Below are 18,818 nucleotides of genomic sequence, written 5' to 3' on the forward strand. Positions count from 1 at the left end.
AGTACATGGGTCACAGGGTGGAGGGTGCAACAGGACACGGGACATGCCCCTCAGTGCCCCCAACACACCCCTGCACACAGGATGGTGGTGTCTGCAGCATCACAGGTCATGCAGGGCATGGGGAAGGGGAGGACCACACACACATAGACGCCCACAGCGGGTACCAGACAGAGAACACCCCTGAATATACATAGCTATACACAGGGAACCCCCAGGTCCCCAACCCAACCCTCTCCCCTGTCTTGCCGTCCCCCAGGCAGGAGGAACTGTATTGCTTTGAGAGAGCCACCCTGGGGGCCGCTCTGCCAGGCACCCTCCCCTCCCACCCACCCCCATTTTGGCACATCTGCAAGACACACGGCAGGCAGCGAGAGTAGGTACCCTCCCTCCCAGGCTTCTGTGGCTTGGAGTTAAGGAAGGGGGTAGGAGATTTCATCCTCCATCTTTCCCCTAGCCCTTCCCAAACCCCTACCAAACCCGCTCCAGCTGGAACCCACCCCCACCCCCAAACACACACATACAAAGCTGAGCTATCCAGGAATATAGGGAACAAGGAGATTGTCCAGGACGGGAGCAGAGGCAGTGGGACAGAAAGAAAGGACTGGAAGCAGAGACCCCACCCTGGTGTGGGGGTAAGACTGGCACAACAGCTACTTTAGTGCAATTGGAGAGGGTGCCCAGAGTGAGGGATGGAGATGGGAGGGAAAGGCTCTCCCCAACTTCCCTGGGGGCCAAGCAGGAGTGGGGGCAGGCCAAGGGCAGATCCTCTCTGGTCAGCCGCCACCCTCTGCCTCCCACATGCGGTGACAGTGTCCCCCTCACACCTCAGTGGGCGACAGCAGCCTCGGAGTCAGTACCTTCAAGTAATTCATAGAGCAGACCCTCCCCACCCAGCTTCCTCCCGTCTCTGGGATTTGGTCGCTTCTCTAGGGGTTGGGTTGGGAGGTGGGAGTCCTCAAGTCAGACCCTTCCCTCTCTACCTCCCTCTTCCCAGACCACTGGGCTTGGTCCTCAAAGATTCCTCACCTCCGCCCTTGCCCAACCTGGGTCAAGGCCATGGAGGGCTGGAGCCACCATGATGAGGGGGAAGGGGCTGCTTTGCTCCTTCGCCCTCCTTCTTCCAAGGTAGGGTTCAAACTAGGCAGGATGGGGCCCACACTGGTTTGCCCCAGGAGGAGGGTTTCTGGGCTAGGGTCTGTAAGGCTATTTTCCTTTGCGGTGGGAAGGGGAGGCGGGAATAAACACTGGGCGGGGGAGAGGGTGAAGAATGGCGGAGAGGGATAGAGGAAGGGGCCTCCCTGCTGGAGCACAGTCATGGGAGTCATTCAGACGAAGAAACACGCATGTGCACAAGATCCAGAGTGTGCCTGCTCCCAGCCTTTCCAGCCTGGCCCCACCCCACCTCTCAGGGCCCCTTCCAAGACCCCAGAGAAGGTTTTGTGGATACAGCTGTAGAACCGTTCACTCTGGCCCCACGCCCCCTGCATCCCCAGCCTCTTCTCCCCTTCTAGGTCCAGGGAGTAAAAAGGTGCTTGGGTGGGCAGACAGCGGTGGAAACAGTATTGAGTTTTCCTTTGGTTACATATTGAAGGCAAAGGTGAGCTGGACTTACAGTCAAAACGGATAGGGATGAGGAAAGAAGAGGGGCCGTGGCTGGGGCTGGACAGGGAGGCGGGCCCTTCTCAGCCCCTCCACCCCAAGGAACACATGTCTAAGTAGGGTGGCAGTCCCTCAGTCTTGTCTCTCCCACCCCCCACAGCACCAAACAAAAGGAGAAGCCCCCTCCCCCAGGGGCCGCTCCCCACCCCAACCTGGGCTGTACATTCAGTGGTTTTCAGCAGTCCTATGGCTCAGGGGGCCCGGGGTGGGGGAGGTGGCCCGTCAGTCTCAGCTGAACAGTGGCAGTGACCTGGGTCTGTTGGTCCATCCTGGGACCCACAGTTTGTGCCATTCGTTTTTCTGAAGGATAGTACACAACCCTACCAAAGCCACCGCCCAGTCAGAAACATATCCCCCAAAAATCAGAAACTAAAAACTGGCTCTTTCCATCTCGCCCTCTGATTCACTAGTCTGTTTCCCTGTCTCCTATGTAGCCCTCGCTGTCTCCTTTGCTGGGACCTGGGGCTGCTCCCAGGTCCTCACTCAAAATAGGCTTTTTCTCAAAAGTGCTTATTACTTGAAGCAAGTGCTTTAGAGCTGCGGTGGGGAGAGGGAGAGGGAAAGAGGGCGGGCAAAGGGAAGGAGAGGTTTCCTCCCCACCCTACCCCCTGAATATTGGGGGGCATTCTGCCTGTTTTACTTCTCCACACCCGTTTAAGTCAAAGAGGTTTTTAAAAAAAATCTTAACATTAAAATAAATATGCAGTGGCCATGAGAATGGTCAAAATGCTTCAAAAAATCCTAGGGGCTGGAGAAGCTGGGGTGGGGTGTGGGATTTCCTTTGGCATAAGGAGAGGAGGCTGCTTGTCCTCCACCCTCCTCACAGCCACATGAGGAGGCACGAAGGAGGCCCCACCACCTGCCCCAGCACTGCTGACGGTGTGCTGAAGAGGCAGCAGGGAGCAGGCAGCCACCAGAAATCTCATCTAGCAAAACACTGGGGCTCCTGACAAATACTCCAATTCTTCCTGTCATAGCCGAACGTGGATAAAGGAGAACACGACTGATACCCCAAGAGTCTTCTTCTCGGGAGGACCCAGCTCCCCCGCCCCCCACCACCTAATTCCCAGCACCAAAATGAGAGGGAGGGGTGGAATGGGAAGATTTCTGGAGAAAGAATTGAAGTTAGGGGGCAAGCTCTGCAGAACCAGCAGGGTGAGGGTGGGGGGCTGCAGCCCTTAAGAGAGGTCACATTGATTGTCGTATAGGGGAGGACAGGGTATGGAGGGAGGAGGGCAAGAGGGGCGTTGCAAGGCCCTTTGGCTTTGAAAACAAAAATAAAAACTAAAAAGCTGCACAATCCTTCTCACCAATAATGGTCATTTGGAAGCTTTGAAATGGTTTAGGAACTGAGGGGTGGGGGAAGCAAGACACAGAGAGAGAGGATAAAAAGGGACCATGATAAAAAGAATGAAGGACTTGGACAAAACCCCCAGGAATCAGGGAATGAGCATGAGGTATGGTTAAGGGTATTCGTTAGGGATGGAGGGGCCCTGGGATGCCTCCCCTCCCCTTAGCCCACCCTTGGCAAGGGTGGCAAGATTTGCAGGGGCCACAACTGAAAAGTGGGCAAGATTGTGAATAAAGCAAGCATGGGTAGGGGCAGAAGACTGAGGGATCCCCCACGGGAGACCCTCTACTGTGTAAACGAAGCCTGTCCAGTTCTCAGGGGACAATACTGATGGCAGCCAAACTGGGCAAGGATGCACTGTGGGGGTGGAGGGGGCATGACCTCTATTCAAGTTCTGTGTCTTGGCCCCTGGCTGAGGTATTGAGTGTGAGGAAAGGAACACTGGGCTGCAGGAGTGGGAGTGGGTCCAACTGTCCAGGAGGCTTAGCTAGGAGATAGATGGACAGGGCATTTGAAGGGACCAGGGCCAAATTCAATGCTACATTTAGAGAAAAAACTGCCCCCTCCTCACTCCGGCCCAGTTTGGCTTTTGGGGTGCCACTTTGAGGAATCTTCTCAGTGCAGCCCCTAGCTCAATCCCATCTCTCCCTGCTGCTGGGAAGGCAGGGACCAAGCCTCAGTATCTGTTGGTTGTTCCTTAGATCAGAGCTTCATCCTCACACTGGAGGGGAAGCCTGGGTCCCTAGTAGTGACGGTGCCTAGTCTGCTCTGCCCCTCCCACCATCTTTGGCTTCAGATCAGGAGTGACTGGGGGCAGTGGGTCCTCTTAGACATAATGGAAGGTGGTGGCAGACGGGGAGCACAAAGGAACTATGGGACTGGGGGGCACAGGAGGAAGAACACAGCTCCTCCCTCCACACACATGCAAACACATGCCTGAAACACATAGGACAGACTAGGGCTGTGGTTTTTGAAATGGGCAGGAAATTAATTTGTTTCTTCCCCTAAAGGATAAAAATGCTTACTTAAAAATTCATGACAAGCCTCAAAGTTAAGGGAAAGCCAGGGAGGCAATGGCCAGAGGCTCTGCTCTCCCAAAAGAAGTTAAAAGAAAGAAGCAAGGTTAAAGTGCGTGGTTAGGGGGCCAGGCCAGGAGTGGGGAGGAAGCAGGGAGGGGCAGGCTGTGGGGGCAGAACCAGCCCTTGATTTGCATATGAGGAGCCAGGGGAGAGTGCAGGATTGGGGCCCAGGTACAGTAGTTGCTGCTTCAAGTGTTTTGCATTTGAACTTTAGGGGTGATGGGGTACAGAAGTGGGGGAAAAGCTCCAGGCCCCAGTGCTAAATACCCTCCCCCTTCATCCACTAGCTGCCCCTGAAGGGGGAGGGGAACACCCCCAGAGTGCTCACACAGTACCAGAAATTAAGGCTTCTCACTGCTGCGGGATGGAGGAGCCGGCCGAGCAGGGAGGCAGTGATGGGTATGGAAGAGAGGGGATCTGCCTGGCAGTAGGGGCAGGGGCAGGGGGACACAGAAGGGAGAGTTACAGGGAAGAGTTGGGGGAGCTGGCAGCAGAAAAAGGGAACTGAGAGATGGGGTAAAAGAGAGGGCGAGCCAGGCATTTAGCAATCATTTTGGGACACTTGGCAGAAGGGGCTGCCCTGGGGGTACCAAGGGCCTGGGGTGCGCCCTGTCGGTCCCAGACCCCTGCCAGGCCAGGATTGTGTGGCAAAGGGGTGAGCAGCTGCTCCCCAGTGCTTTTTTCTCCCTCCGCCCCCCAAACCAGTCGTGTTCTCCTTTAAAGTGCCCTAAATGTATAGACTTTTTCTAAATAAATAGAATAAGATATCAAGCCACCGGCAGGGAGAGGGACACTGAAGGGGGGCTACTCAGAGTAGCAGCCATCTAACCCAATGGCGCCGTGCCGCTCCTGGCTGTAGGGGCAGGAGGCCCCGTGGGGCAGGGCCCCGCAGCCACCCACCGTCTTGGCTGCTGCAATGCCGCAGTTCTTGAGCAGGCTGAAGCTGAAAGGACTGACAGCGTCCTTGGGTGGGAAAGGCTTCATGGTGGAAAGGATCAAGGCCAGGCAGTCTGCCACATCTTTGTTGGGGGCGCAGGCCAGTGCTGGGGTATGACCTGCAGGACAAGGGGGAGAACTGAGGAACAGGATTCTGTATCTCTGGGTCCCCATTCACTTTCCCGCAGGCCCTGAGCTCTCTTATCTGTGGAGGGAACCAAGGCAGGCAAGTACCCAGCATGGCCAGAAGTCAAGGGCCATGAGGACCCCGGGAAGCTAACAGGCAGACTGATGAAGTATGGGGCAAAGGGCAGAGCATGGGGGACAGAATGCCGAGGGGTATGGAGGGTCTTCCTGATGACCCTGATGGCCCCACCTAGTTCCAGCAGACTCCCCTCAGAGACTCTAGTGTGTTGGTGTTGGGTCCCTGCTCTGAAGAGTCCCCTTGGGAAGAAAATCCAGTTTATAGCAAGTTTAAGAAGTCACCTCCTCAAGCATGTCCCTGACCCCAAACCCGGGAGAGGCGGTGGGCTCCAGACCCCACCCACCTTCTTCATCCACAGCCAGCACAGTGGCCCCACGACTCAGCAGGGCCTGCACCACAGAAGCTAGACCATTCCGGGCAGCAATGTGGAGTGGCCTTGGAAGAAAGGAAAGAGAGGAAGCAGGAAATCAATGGGATGCCAAGCCGCCCTTCCACCCCCAGCCAAAGTAACAAGGGCGCTGAACAAATACTGTGAGCGCCAGAGAGCCCCTGGAACGCAGGTGGCTCTTTCTTCACCCACCTGCCTCCCCCAGCCAGGAGCCCCTTCCCTGGGCACTCACATCTGCAGCGCACTGTTGGTAGCATTGATAAGGCCAAGGTCTTGGGTTTCTGCCAGGATCATGAGGGCACATTTCTCATGGCCCTGAGGGAGAGAAATAGAGAGCAGAGACTTGTGAAGCATGACAGGCCATAGAGGAGTTGGGCAGGGTGGCAGGGGGACGGGCTAGCCGGTCCTGACTTCTCCTTCAGCCCTGTCTCCCATCAAGGCAGCCCCAGCCTCCTTCATCACGTCCTGCCCTCGCCACCCTCCTCACCACCACTCCAGGCAGTACCTTGCTACAAGCCAAGTGGAGGGCAGTATTCTTGTTCGCATCCAGCACAGTAAGGTCTGCCTTCCCTCGATACAGCAGAAATTCTACAAGAGAAATGGGACAGAGAGGGACTGACACTTCCCCCCAGAGCAGCAGCCATCCTGGCTCTCCAACCTCCGACGTGCATACATTTTGCATCCCATCTACTGAAGGTGAAACACCCAAAGACATGCCTCCTGCTTCCTGAACCCCACAGGAAGGGCTGACCCATCTTGCAAAAACCCAAGGGGAGCTCCTCCCTTCCACACACGGCCCCTACACACCCACAGCAGCGGTCTGCCCGTTCTCGGCCGCCGTCATGAGCGCAGTGCGGCCGGTGTGGTCAGTGGCGTTCACCTCGGCCTGATGCTGCAGCAGCATCCGGAGCCCAGAGACATTGTCCGCGAAGGCAGCGGCGTGAAGAGGGGTCCTGTGGAGTGGGGTCAGGGCAGTGAGATCGGGAAGGCTCTTCCACCTGGGCAGAAAGAGGAGGCCAGAGAGGCAATGCAGGCTCCTTCCCACTCACCGTCCTTTGGCATCTCGGCTGTTCACAATCTTGGCACCCAGAGCTCCCAGCAGCATCTCTGTGGTGCTGTCTTGGTTATTAATTCTGGGGGAAGAAGAAGACTCAGCAGGAGGGGCAAGCGAAGTGCACTGCCTGTGCTAGGCACAGGTCACACACCCTTAAGAGGGGCTGGGGCCTAGGAAGGGACTTACACTGCACAGTGCAAAGGAGTGAAGGGGTTTCCTTCCAGGTGTGAGAATGGGCTGTGTTCAAGTAACAACTCCAGACAATCTTCATGTCCTGGGTGTGAGCAAGGAAGCGTGGTGATGGGGAGAAATAACAAGGTTCCCTGCGTCTGTCCTGCCCGCCTCCTGACACTCCATTCCACTTCCGGATCCGGATCAAACTGGGTCCCTCCCTCAACCCACTGATCCTCAGTCTGGACACATTCCTGTGTCCTGGTCTGGAGAGGCCGCAGACGCGTACCAGTGTAGGAGGCCCAGTGAATGGGCGAGTATCCGCTGTAATCCACCCCAACATCCAGGGGGTCTGTGGAAAGGGCGGCCTGCAGCAGGGTCCGCAGCACTGCGGTGTGGCCGCAGGCCGAGGCCAGGTGAATGGGAGTGCGGCCCTTGAAGTCTCGGCACAGCACAAACGCGTCATGGTCCAGCAGGGCAGCCAGGCAGTCCTCACAGCCAGTCACTGCCTGTGGGGGCCATGGGGATGGGGAGTAGGGGTGAGCAGCCACTCCCTGTCAATACCCAGTCACTGGGGCTAGCCCAGAAGGTAGAGCCACATCAAGGGCTCCAAACGTAGTCTTTACAATGATTCTAAGTGTTAGGGAACAGCATCTCTGTCCTCCACTCTCTATGCCAAGTAGGAGGGCAAGAGTGACTCCTGGTATTCTGGAGTGGGAGAGGATACAGAGTGAAAAGAAAACCAAGGGATCAACTGGATAGAATCCCGTGGGATGGAGGAGGAGGCAGCTTTAGTACACGCGATGGTGCAGAAAAACTAGGGTAGTGGCATCATTATGCAAAGGGACAGGGCTGGCAGGGTATCTTGGGGTAGTCTGGGTAGTGCATATGATTACAAAGCAAGGTAATAAGGGAGATCCTGGAGCAAACACAGTGAAGCCCAATAAGACCCTGGGCACAAAATCCTGGCCCACGTGCTAGACAGTCTGATGTCCTGTGCTCCCATGTCCAGGCCCGGCTATGAGCAACCCACCCAGGAGCTCACTCACCCCACGGTGGAGGGCGGTGCGGCCCCGGAGGTCAGCAGCATCAGCTGTGGATCCTTTCTCTAGCAGCAGATGTACACAGTCCACGTGGCCATTCATGATGGCCAGCATCAGTGGGGTTCTACAGAGGGGGCAGGACAAAGGGTGAGGGCCGGCAGGGATGGGAAAATCTGCACCCACCCCTGGCCCACACTCACTGTCCGTAGGCATCCATGACATCTGTGATGTCAGCGCGTTCCCCACTGTCGATCAGCAAGTGCAGGGAATCAGTGTGGCCAGAGGCAGCTAGGAGGAAAGGGGGCCTGTGTCAATGCATGGTCGGGGGAAAGAGGCCAGGTCAAGGCTAAATGATTCGGGGGTGGAGACTATGGGAAGACCTGGGGCAAGGGGATTGGGAGCTACGTATCAGGACAGGAAGTTTTCAGCCTCCTTGTCCCACTTTACTCCCAACTCCAATCCCATTCAGGAGGGATTGGGGACCAGTCTCCAAGGTCTGGTGTGAGAAGGGGAGGAAACAGCCTAAAGGGCGTACGAACCAGCAGCGTGCAGGGGTGTCCACTTGCGCTTGCGCTCCTTGATGAGGGCAGAGGCGCCGTGGGCCGTAAGCACCTCCACACACTCAGTGGAGCCTCGCTCGGTGGCCAGGAAGAGCGCGGTCCGGCCCCTGTGGTCCCTTACATCCAGATTCACCAGCGTCTCAGCCAGTGTCTTCAGGGCTTCACAGTGACCGTTGTAGGCCTGGAGGGGTGCAGGCAACCAACGGATACAGCTCGGAAGCTCAGAACACTGCCCCACTCTGCTCTTGGGGCCCATGGGGAAACTCTGGGCAGTAGTGCTCCCCACGAGCTCCTCAGGCCCCTAATCTGCACTTTGCCCATCCCTTCTCCAGACCACTGCCCGCTTGCCATATCCCCACAAGAAGGCAGAGGCAAGGACAGATTCACAGGTGCATGCACCTTGTGCAGGCCTGGGGCAGGTAGCAGTAAGGAAGGCAGGAGGAAAAGGATGGGACTCACAGCTAAGTGCAAAGGGCTGACTGGAATGGTGCTCTCCACATCCTCCAGGCAGTTAAAGGAGATTTCTAAGAGCTGCAATGGACAGGACACCAGGCGCTGAGATTCTGGAACTCCCGAGATATTATCCCTGCCTCCCACCCCCAGTAACCCCCTGAGCCCCTGATCTAAAAGACCCCATCTGATTTAGTCACCCCTTGGTTCCAGAATCCACAAACATAAAAGTAGACTGTGTACCCTGCTCCTGCCTCCCCTATCCCGGGGCAGATCCCACACATACCAGTTCGAGGTTCTGTCTGTTGCCATAGGCGGCTGCATAGTGCACAGCTGTGTAGCCCTGCCTGTCCCGCAGGGAGGGGTCTGCACCGTTATCCAGTAAGAACTCCAGACAGCTGGGGGCAGAGGTAGACTGTGAGGTGGGGACAGGCCTAGTCCAGGAGGGCACAGTTCTGGGAGAGGTAAAGGAGAAGGGCAAGAAAGCTCCTCCAGGCCTAGGTGGCCAACACCCAGCCTCTGCTCTAAATAGGCTAACTCCTGCCCATGAAACCCCAGCTCCAGAGCCACCCCTCCTCCAGGTCCGCCCTGCACCACTCTGGCTTCAATGCCCTCCTTTATCCTTTGAACGCTCTCCTTGAGAACCTAGAGCACAAGTACCAGTTACGCCCTGATTGACATTCTCCCCTCATCTCCAGGCACGCTCACCCCCTGCCTCAAATGCCTTCTCCTCCCAGGCCATCTGTAGAAGTCCACTCATTTCAAACTTGGTCCAGCATCCTCTCCTCTGTGAGGCCTTCCCCAACCTTCCCAGTGTACTCCCTTGGCAGCCTTCTCATAGCTTAGTAGTTGTACTAGTAGTGATAACACCGTGCTTTGCACTTACTATGTGCCAAGGACTGTCCTAAGCACTTCATGTGCATTAAATCATTTAATTCTCACAATGATTCTATGAGGTACATACTTATCCCTACTACGGTTTAGGAAATTGTACAGAGAGGTTAAGTTACTTGCCAAAAGTCACACACTGATCCTCTTGGATTGTTAAGTATCCTTTTTTAAAAAATAAACCTTTTATTTTAGAACAGTCTTAGATTCACAGAAAAATTGTGAAGATTGTACAGAGTTCCCATATGCTCCGTGCCCAGTCTCCCATTATCAACATCTTACATTAGAACGTATAAAGTGCCCTTTCATTTATATTTCTCAACAGATTAATACCTGTCAAAAAGCAGAAATTTGGGGTAATTCATCCTTTATCTTTAGTACCTAGCACAGCACTTGGTACCTAATAAGTAATCAATTAATGCTTGTGGAATAAACAAATGATTTTGTGTGTTTGGTTTTTCTGATCGTCTCAAGACCATCTGTTCCTTAAAGGGAGGAACTATGTCTCATACTTTTGCCTTTACCCACAATGCTTAATCCAGGACTAAACTTAAAAGTGTTCCAAACACACTGCTGGCTGACTGACAGCACAGCAGCAGAAGTCTGGTGGTGGGTTTCACAGTGGGTGGGAGAATAAGACGACCAGAGTTGGCACTGCTGGGAAAGCACTACCCAGGGGTTCTTTTTAGCTACTCACAAGAAGGCCTCCTTCCTGTGGGACTCCTTCAGTGGCTCGTCCTCTTCAGCATCGTGGCTGGAAGATGAGTGGGGTTCCGCTCTGTGGGAGGGAGAGTGAAGAAATCAGGGGGAGGCTCAGGGAGGTGAATGGGGTTGAGAGGGCCAAAGTGGGAGTCTCACCTCCTGTAGGTGTCGGAGGCGGCGGCGTAGTGGAGGGGAGAGCAGCCTTTACAGTCAGCCTCATTGACGCCTGCCCCAGCAGTGACCAGTGTGACAGCACACTGGTAGCTGCCGTTGGCGGCTGCATAGTGCAGGGGGGTCCTGTGGAGAAGTAGAGGGTGGGCAGAAGCATCATGGAAAGATCCAAATGCACCCAGAGGGGCTGCCAAAAGCTGCTTTGTGATATTCTCTTCACTTAAGACTCCAACTCCCCACCCCTTGCTCTATCATTTGTCTCTAATCAGACAATCCCTATGTATACGCCTGCACATCAACACACCTTCCAAATTTGTCTCTTCTCCTCAAGTCAGCTCCACTGCTCAACAGCAAATTAAGACATTCAACATTCCTAAGAGGAAGGAGGACGAAGGTTAAGAGAGTGAGAACCTCAAGGAGAAGCCACAGGCGCAGGGAGGGGCTAAGGAAGGATGGAACTACAGTACTTTCTGCTGTGACTCCTCCTACTGTGAGAAGGCGACAGATCTGGGCAGGAAAGGAAGGCCCATCTCTCTTCTCAAGGCCTGGGAGAGAGGGAAGAGAACTCACCCTCCAGAAGCAGCAGCATGAAGACAAGTCCGGCCAAGGTTGTCAGGCGTATTGATGTCAAACCCAGCTGAAAGCACATGCTCATTGCTGAGTGAAGATACAATGCTGTACAGCTGACCTGCAGGGCCAGAACAGCCACAGATCCTACCTGAGGGCACTGAGCAGAGAGGGGAAAGGCCTCTGCTCCCTGGCACACCTGCTCAACCCCCAACCGACCAGCACATACCTGAGGAAAGAAGCTTACGACAACAGTCAGAGAATCCAAAGAGAACAGCTAAGTGCAGGGGGAACATGTCATGGATGCCGCGCCTGGGGAGAAGTTGGGACTCAGTCCTTGGGTCAAGGAGGGATCTCTTTTCTGTGGCCCACCACCAGCCTAGAAGAGCGTGAGCTTCCCTTTGGCAAGCTTCTTCGTGCCTCCATGTTCGATGTGAGCAATGTGTACAGATCTGAGGCAGCCTAGAAGTGGGGCCAGGGGCCCTGACTCACCGGGCAGTATCCGCGCCATTGGTCATGAGGGTGCTGATGAGTAGCTCATGTCCGTAGCGAGCGGCCACATGCAGTGGCGTGTTCCCAAATTTATCAGCACAATCAATCTCGCTGCCTGAGGGAGATGCACACACACAAATTCAGACAAACCTAGGCTTCCAACCACTCACGCTAGTTAGCTACCATTTGGGTGCTTAGTATATGCCAGGTGCCAGGCTAAGCATTCTACATGTTATCTTGTTTATAAGCCTTAGGGATGGAGCAGACAGAGCAGGGCCATTTCCACAGGGCCCAGCTCATAGCTCCAAGTACCCATCCTGACTGGAAGATGGGATGGGAGGTGGAATAAGGAAGGAAAGGGGTTTCTAGAAATGAGTTCTCTGGGGGAGGAGAAGGGAGCGCAGTCTCCCGAGTCCATACCATTCTGGATGAGGATCTGGGAGCGGGTGAAACGGCCATGGATGGCAGCCATATGCAGAGGACTTTTCCCTTCTTTGCTCTGTGGAAACATGGCAGGTTTTTTGTTTGTTTGTTTGGTTTTTGTTAGTGCACAGCACAGAGAATGCCTGGTTCCCCTTAAAAAAGACACATCCCTGAGGACTGTGTGGTCATATGGATATCTTCTCAGTCCACTCTCTCCCAGGTCCCTGGCAAGATCAACCCAGGAGGCAAGTGGACAATTCCCCCAGAGAGTTACCCAAAAGGGAAGATATAGTCAGGACCCCCAGGGCCAGGCTCCTCTCCCCACTGGGCTCAGCCTCCTCCCCTTCAGGCACCTGGTAGTTGACGTCAGCCCCGTTATTGACCAACAGCTCCAAGCAGAGTGCGCCATTGGTGGAGACTGCAGCCACATGTAGTGGCGTGAAGCCCTTGTCATTCGGCTGGTTGACATTGGCTCCTGCATTCACCAGCTCAATAGCCACAGCATCCTGGCCCAGGTAGCAGGCGATGTGCAAAGCTGTGTTTCCAAAAGCGTTGGGCTCATCGATCTGGATTTCCAGGGGTGAGGGTAAGGGGGTAAGGGAGGTATCAGTTTAAACAGACAGCCTAAATAAAGAATCCCGGAGATCCAATGACTGCCTCAGCCCCCTCAGGTTCTTGACCCAAAGGACTAAAAGCACTATTACTTAAGGTAAATATTATTCAGATCCTCTCACCACATACTCCATGCCTCCCCAAACCACACCTTCATATCTCCGTAACAGACTCTGACCTCCAACTCCCTGCCCTTAGCTCCCAGCCCCCGTGCTCAGCACCCTGACCTCAGCCCCCATCCGGAGCAGGTACTTCACCACTTCAATCTGGCCACTGGCAGCAGCTGTATGGAGCAGCCCATAGCCCTTGCGGTCCTTGCAGCCAAGGTCTGCTCCCCGTGCCACCAGCAGTTTCAGGACCTCCAAATGCCCTAGGAAGAGGATGCTCTCAAAGAGGGTGCACTCTAAGGCCCCGAGTGCCTCTCTCTGAAGGCTGCAACCCCCTCTCCCTGCCCCCAGGAATCCTAAGTGTCAAATTCCTGCTCTTCCTGTGAATCCTTTCTCACCTAGGAAAGCTGCCCAGTGCAGAGGCTGCCGCTCCTTTTTGTCACAGACATTCAGGCTGGCTCCCTTGTTGAGGAGCAGGTTCACCGTCTGTATCAGGATATGAAAGACACCTGTTCAAAGCCAGGTTCAAGCCCTCAATGTACCTAAGAGCAGAGAGGCCTCAGCTCCTGAAAAGGCCGAGGCAGCCTAATGTCCTTGTTCTTGAGCAGAATAATTTGGAGAACTAGAGGGAACAGAGGAAGCAGGCACTAAGGAGATTCCACACAGATTCGGAAGTTTGAGTCAAAACTCAAGGAGGTCTCTTCAGGTGACGGGTTCTTAAACCCTTTTGAAAAGTCTTTGAAAATGTGTTGAAAGACATGGCTCTCACTTCACGAAAAGGCATATATACCAACATTTTCCATACAACTCCAGACAGTTTATCACCCTCTTGAATTCCAAGTCAAGAACTTCAACCCCACCTGACCATTCATTCAGTGCTCCTACTGAGGCCTGATGGCCCAGAAGCCAGGGAAGGTGAGTAGGAAGGAAAGGGAGGCTAGACATAGACTGGGAGAGGTCCTCACCTCTAGATGCCCACTATGCACTGCGTGGTGCAGGGCACTGCGCCCACTCCTGTCAGCCACGTTGAGGCTGCTCAACAGTGGTGCCAGAGCCTCAGCACACTTGGTGGCCCGGTTGGCGGCAGCCACATGCAATGGTGTCTGCCACAGCTTGTCCCGGGCATTCACATCAGCTGAATGTGCCAGCAGCAGCCCCAGCACCTTCTATTGAGTGGCAGGGGATAAGAGAGATGACAGAGGGGGAGCAGGAGGTAAAACATAAGAAATGGGAAGAAGAACAAGGTCAGCATGGCATATGTGGCCCCATTTCCCCCCGCCCCCAACACAGTCTCTTCTCAGTTTTCCAACATATCTAGCCTCTTAATACCTACTTTCCATCTTCTGGGTCTTCTTAGAGCTTAAAATCTTCCCACTTTGCTAAGGAAATCATGAATCCCTTCTCTTCTTCAAGCCACCTACTATCATCCCCAATCCAGACCCTGAAAATCGTCATCCACACACACAGCCACTACCAAACAAGAGGATCCTAAGCCCTCACTGCTCCTAGGAGAGATATACAATCCTGTAAGGCCCCTAACAGCTTCCTTCAGCCCTTCCATAGGCAACAAGATCATTTTCATTACCTAGGTAAGAAAACAGATAATGGCTCCTCTCCAAAACCCAGGCTAAAATGGCCCCCCTAATCACCACTTACCCCATTTCCACTGGCCTGTCCCACCCCTTCCCTGTTGGCTGGAGCCAGGGAAGTGACCGTCTAACCAAGAGGGAGGTCTACCTTCCCCACTCTTCAGGGTTGATGGACCCAACTGATGAGGCATGTTTGACCCCTGTGCTGTCAAATTTCATGCTGTTGGAGGGGCAGGGATGCAACAGATCACTACCCATGTCCCTCCATCACAAGGAAACAAATCTCAGTACCCAGAGGGGGATCAGACTCCAAGGTAGCCCCCCAAGGGAGGGATGAGTCACTCAGGCCTGGCAGCAGGGCCCCCTGCAGTCTGCCAGCCCAGTGTTAAGCTCTCCCCTGACGTCACATTAGCTGGCAACACTCAGCCCCCCCTTACCAGCCAGTTCTAGGGATAGGAGGGAGGGGCCAAGGGCTGGTCTTCTCCCTAGCCGGAGTAGATCAACTTGCAAGGTAAAGGAATGAGACTCTCCAACCCTTAACCTTCACCTTTAACCACCTCATCATCTTCCGAAGGGTGAAAAGAGGCGGGAGACCTGTACCTCATTTCGGGAGGCAGCAGCACGATGAAGAGGGGTCAGCCACAGTGTGTCCTTAGCGTTGACATTAGCACCTGTGGGGATATAATTTCCTCTTTTGAGGGCAGGTGGAAAGAGGTAGAGAAGGAAGCCGGTAATCAGGCCAGGGAATTGGGATGGAGCTATAGCCTCGCCTGGACCAAGCACCAGAGAACAATCCTTGGATACGAAAAAAGAGGCTCCTCCCCTCAGATCCCCTCCCTAGGTGCCACACCTTCCAGCTCCCCACTTTCACCTGACATCAGTAGCAACTGGAGGATGGGGACATCGCCTACGTAGGCAGCAGCATGCAGTGGGGTTCGCCTTTCTTGGTCCTGATAAGGTGAAAAAGAGGAGTGGCTGTGGGGGTGAACTAACGGAGGACCCCAGCCCAACACCTAGAGCCCCAGTCTTCTCCCCACAACCTCTTCCCATTGGTTCTGCAGCCTCCTAAATCCCAATCCTGGATCACTGCAAGCACCTAGGGAGTGTGGGGTCAGGGGGTCAGGGCCAAGGGGCCTGCGAAGCAGTCTCCTCCTTTCAAGAGGGGAGGGGTCGCTGCAGACACTGTTGATTCAGAAGAGAACACCGTTTCTGAGCATCCTCAGCCTCCCCGATCTGTGCTCCGAGCCTGATCTGTTCTCCATCCCTAACGGTAGAGCAGGTGCCCATCCCGGGGTGGAAAGAGCTACGGCCTCATCCGAACCAAGGAGACACGGAGCCGCCCCACTGGTGGAGAGGGGTCTAGAACACCAGGGCCCAGATTACGGGCTCGCCATCCTCCCTGATCTTAACTCACCAGCACATTGATGTTCTCCTTCTGCGAGAGGAGGGAACGCACTTCCTCCACATCTCGGCTAAAGATGGCCTGGACCAAGGGCGGCTGCAGGGAGAACCGGCGTTCAGGGAACGAGCCGGAGCGGAACCCAGGAGGGGGGGCGGGGGGACACCAGGTTTGGGGGAGGCATCGTTGGACGGGCTCCGCTCTGGGGTCCTGGCTGCAGGGGGCTCCCGCGGTGTCTCCGCGGGTCGCCAGGACCCCAAGGACACCGGCTCAATTGAGGGGAGCGCGGCATGGGGCGGGGCGGGAGCCGCGGGAGACCCGGGCTTGGGCCCAGCCTAGGCCGCACATCCCCGGGCTCGCGTGGCGGCGGCGACCGGCCCTGGAGGGAGGAAGCGGGAAAAGGCAGGAGGGCTGACCTGGTCCGTGATGCTGAGGATCCCCATGGCCCGGGCCGGGTTCCGTCCGCATCGAGCTCCCGGCGGCGGCGGCAGCGGCTCCACCGGGGACACCGGGCGGCCCAGGCGGCGGCTGCGGCGGCTGCTGCTGCGGGGAGAGCGCGGCCCCGCCTACCGGGGGGCGGGCGAGCGGGAGCCCGCAGCGCTCCCTGGCGGCCGTCCTGGGCCCGGCCGCAGGGTCCTTGGCGCCGCCCCGGGCCGCGGCGCCCTCCGCCCTGCTCTGGCGGCCGGAGCGGCCCCGGCTCCCGCACCTCGCGCGCTGGTTTCCCGGCTTCCCAGGCCTGCCGCGTTGTGCTCTTCGCTCCAGTCTGACGGCCCCGGGATCTCCCCACAAGTCTCTAGCGGCAACTCGGGCTTTGGCCCTGCCGTGCCTTCCAACCAAATGGCACCAAATGGCTGTCCCGATCTCACCCAGCCCACAATGCCTCCGCAGGAGCAAACTCCTCGGGTCAGCTATTATACACCCCCAAATCCCCCCAGACTTGGGGAAACGCGCGTGGAGATCTGGGGATTATATATGGCAATAGCCTTAGAAGGAGGGAAGGCGCCTATCTCCACTGGCGGTGACATGAGTTGGGTAGGAAGGAAATAGCAAAAGTGCTCAGACTTCATAGAGAAAAACCCAAGGACTTTACTGCTGCAGAAAAATCCCCACAAAGAGTCTAAGACAACCAGCAGCTGAAGACCTCCAAGGCCAACAGAAGGGGCACTTTTCGACTCCCTAATTACTGCCAGGTTAAGGTGGTAGGGTGGCGGCTACCTTTTAAAAGGCTCAACGGTTTCTTCCCAGAAAAGGGTGGGGGTGCTTCCCCTTCCTCTATTGAGAGCAGCCAATCAGGGAAGATGTGGAAGGAGGGCGTCCCAGCCCAGAAAGGGAAAAAGAGGGAAGAAAAGTGGATATTGAAAAATTGGTATTATTTATAAAAGGTGATTCAGAGACCAGTTCAGAGCTCAACAACTCAATAAGTGTATTAGGAAGAAGTGTAGCACGAAGTGTCAAGGCATAGATATAAAAGCCCTCCCTCACTCTCCAACAATCTATGCCTCCTCGTTGCTTTCAATATCTTGATTCCCTCTGGAAAAACACACAAGACATTGGTACCAGGGCTATTTCCTGGAGAGAGAAACTGGGAAACAGGGAATGAGGTGTGAGAGGGAAATTTACCTATCACTATATACCTTTAATAATGTTTTGATTTTTTACCGTATTGAAAATAAATGCGATATTATTGAAAATATTACCTCTTCCAGGAAGTCTTCCCTGGTTAACAGGTTCTTTCCCTTTTGTTAGGTCTCCTTGACATACTTAGTTTACACTGTCACAATCACGTTTAAATCGCACCCTTTTGTTCATTTCACCTTATATCTTTGACGTATGTACAAGTACCCAGTAGTTCAGAATGGATTTTAAATTCCTTGTCTTTCGTTCAACACAAGACTGCACATTGTTTGTTTGTTTTTCTATTAAAAAAGGATTTTGAACTCTGAAAGCCAGGGTATACATGCAATTATTTTTGTAGCTCTAGCAGAACACTACATGGGAAGAAGCACTTAACATTTGATGATGAAGGAGAAGAAAGAGAAGCTGAAGAAGTAGAAACCAAAGGTAGTTGGGGATTAGATGGATATGGGTGTTGGGACATGCTGACTTGGCTATTGGGTCTGATAGACCTTCCAGGAAGGGCTAAGCTAGGATATGGCCTAGAGGATGGGGAGGAGGGGACTATGTGGCCTCCATTGCCTGAAATAGCTCTTGGTAACCTGAGGAATTGGGAGTCAGGAGTTAAGCTGGAGTCACGTGCCTGGTTCTGGCGTGGGTGTGGAGGTGAACAAGGAAGGTTGCCAGCCGGGTTCTTTGGGCAGCTGGAAAGAGGAGGAAGGGCTAGAAGAGTTATTTTTAATATTATTCAGAGCACAGAAAGAGGATTTCCCAGTAGGGAAAAAAGGGATATGATGTAGGTAACACAGATACTTCCAGGGCTCAGGGAGACGCACAGAGTGGAGGCGAAGGAGGCCAGAGGTGGTGGCAAAGCCCTCTTATGCAGACAGTCCTTCTGGATTCAGCTACTGAATTCATATTTGGATAAATCTGGGCAGATGCCTACTTGTCCTTAAGACTCAATTTTCATTCTTCTAACAAATGTTGATTAAAAACTCACCATTGTGTACAGCCTTATACTAATTGGTTTGGAGGTAAATGGTATCTATTTTTGTGGAGCTTATAACTTAGTAGAACACACACGTACACAAGAAACAACTAGAGAATATGGGATATATGCTACTTTACATGACATCAATGTTAAGGAATGGGTTTAGTCAAGAGGGTCTTCCTGGAGGAGATGTATTTTAAGTTAGTACTTGAAGGCAGTTATTGATGTACAATGATGGGAAAATGGCATGCAATCGGTTGTTTCAAGTACAGGGAATTTCCTAGGAAAAATTTAAACGGCAGTAATTAGTTAATCTAATTAGTAAGGGGGCAACAAGCAAATTGGCTTGGCAGGCCTATTGTACCTT

The 18,818-nt window shown here is 54.3% G+C and overlaps 1 protein-coding gene across 2 annotated transcripts; it reads right to left on the bottom strand.

Annotated features, from left to right (window-relative positions):
- Window positions 1-336: 336 nt before the first annotated feature.
- ANKRD52 (ankyrin repeat domain 52) lies at window positions 337-16,398 on the bottom strand. 2 transcript variants are annotated; one of them, XM_033117163.1, is made up of 28 exons: window positions 16,263-16,398; window positions 15,862-15,945; window positions 15,319-15,397; window positions 15,048-15,118; window positions 13,824-14,024; window positions 13,257-13,344; window positions 12,979-13,121; window positions 12,493-12,705; window positions 12,137-12,215; window positions 11,717-11,831; window positions 11,454-11,536; window positions 11,228-11,345; window positions 10,962-11,030; window positions 10,643-10,783; window positions 10,482-10,562; window positions 9,183-9,351; window positions 8,906-8,977; window positions 8,426-8,627; window positions 8,087-8,174; window positions 7,893-8,010; window positions 7,133-7,352; window positions 6,859-6,946; window positions 6,668-6,751; window positions 6,426-6,571; window positions 6,124-6,206; window positions 5,851-5,933; window positions 5,574-5,665; window positions 337-5,144 (listed from the first exon to the last, which is right to left on the bottom strand). In XM_033117163.1, exons 1-28 carry the CDS (start codon window positions 16,287-16,289, stop codon window positions 4,894-4,896), a joined length of 3,288 nt encoding a protein of 1,095 aa, XP_032973054.1. In that variant the 5' UTR covers window positions 16,290-16,398; the 3' UTR covers window positions 337-4,893. The 2 variants fall into 2 exon arrangements, with proteins under 2 accessions (XP_032973054.1, XP_032973055.1); XM_033117164.1 differs by having other exon boundaries at window positions 4,310-5,144; window positions 9,183-9,294; window positions 16,263-16,289.
- Window positions 16,399-18,818: the final 2,420 nt, after the last annotated feature.

Source organism: Rhinolophus ferrumequinum, chromosome 10, assembly GCF_004115265.2.
Source record: "Rhinolophus ferrumequinum isolate MPI-CBG mRhiFer1 chromosome 10, mRhiFer1_v1.p, whole genome shotgun sequence".
Taxonomy (NCBI): Eukaryota; Metazoa; Chordata; class Mammalia; order Chiroptera; family Rhinolophidae; genus Rhinolophus; species Rhinolophus ferrumequinum.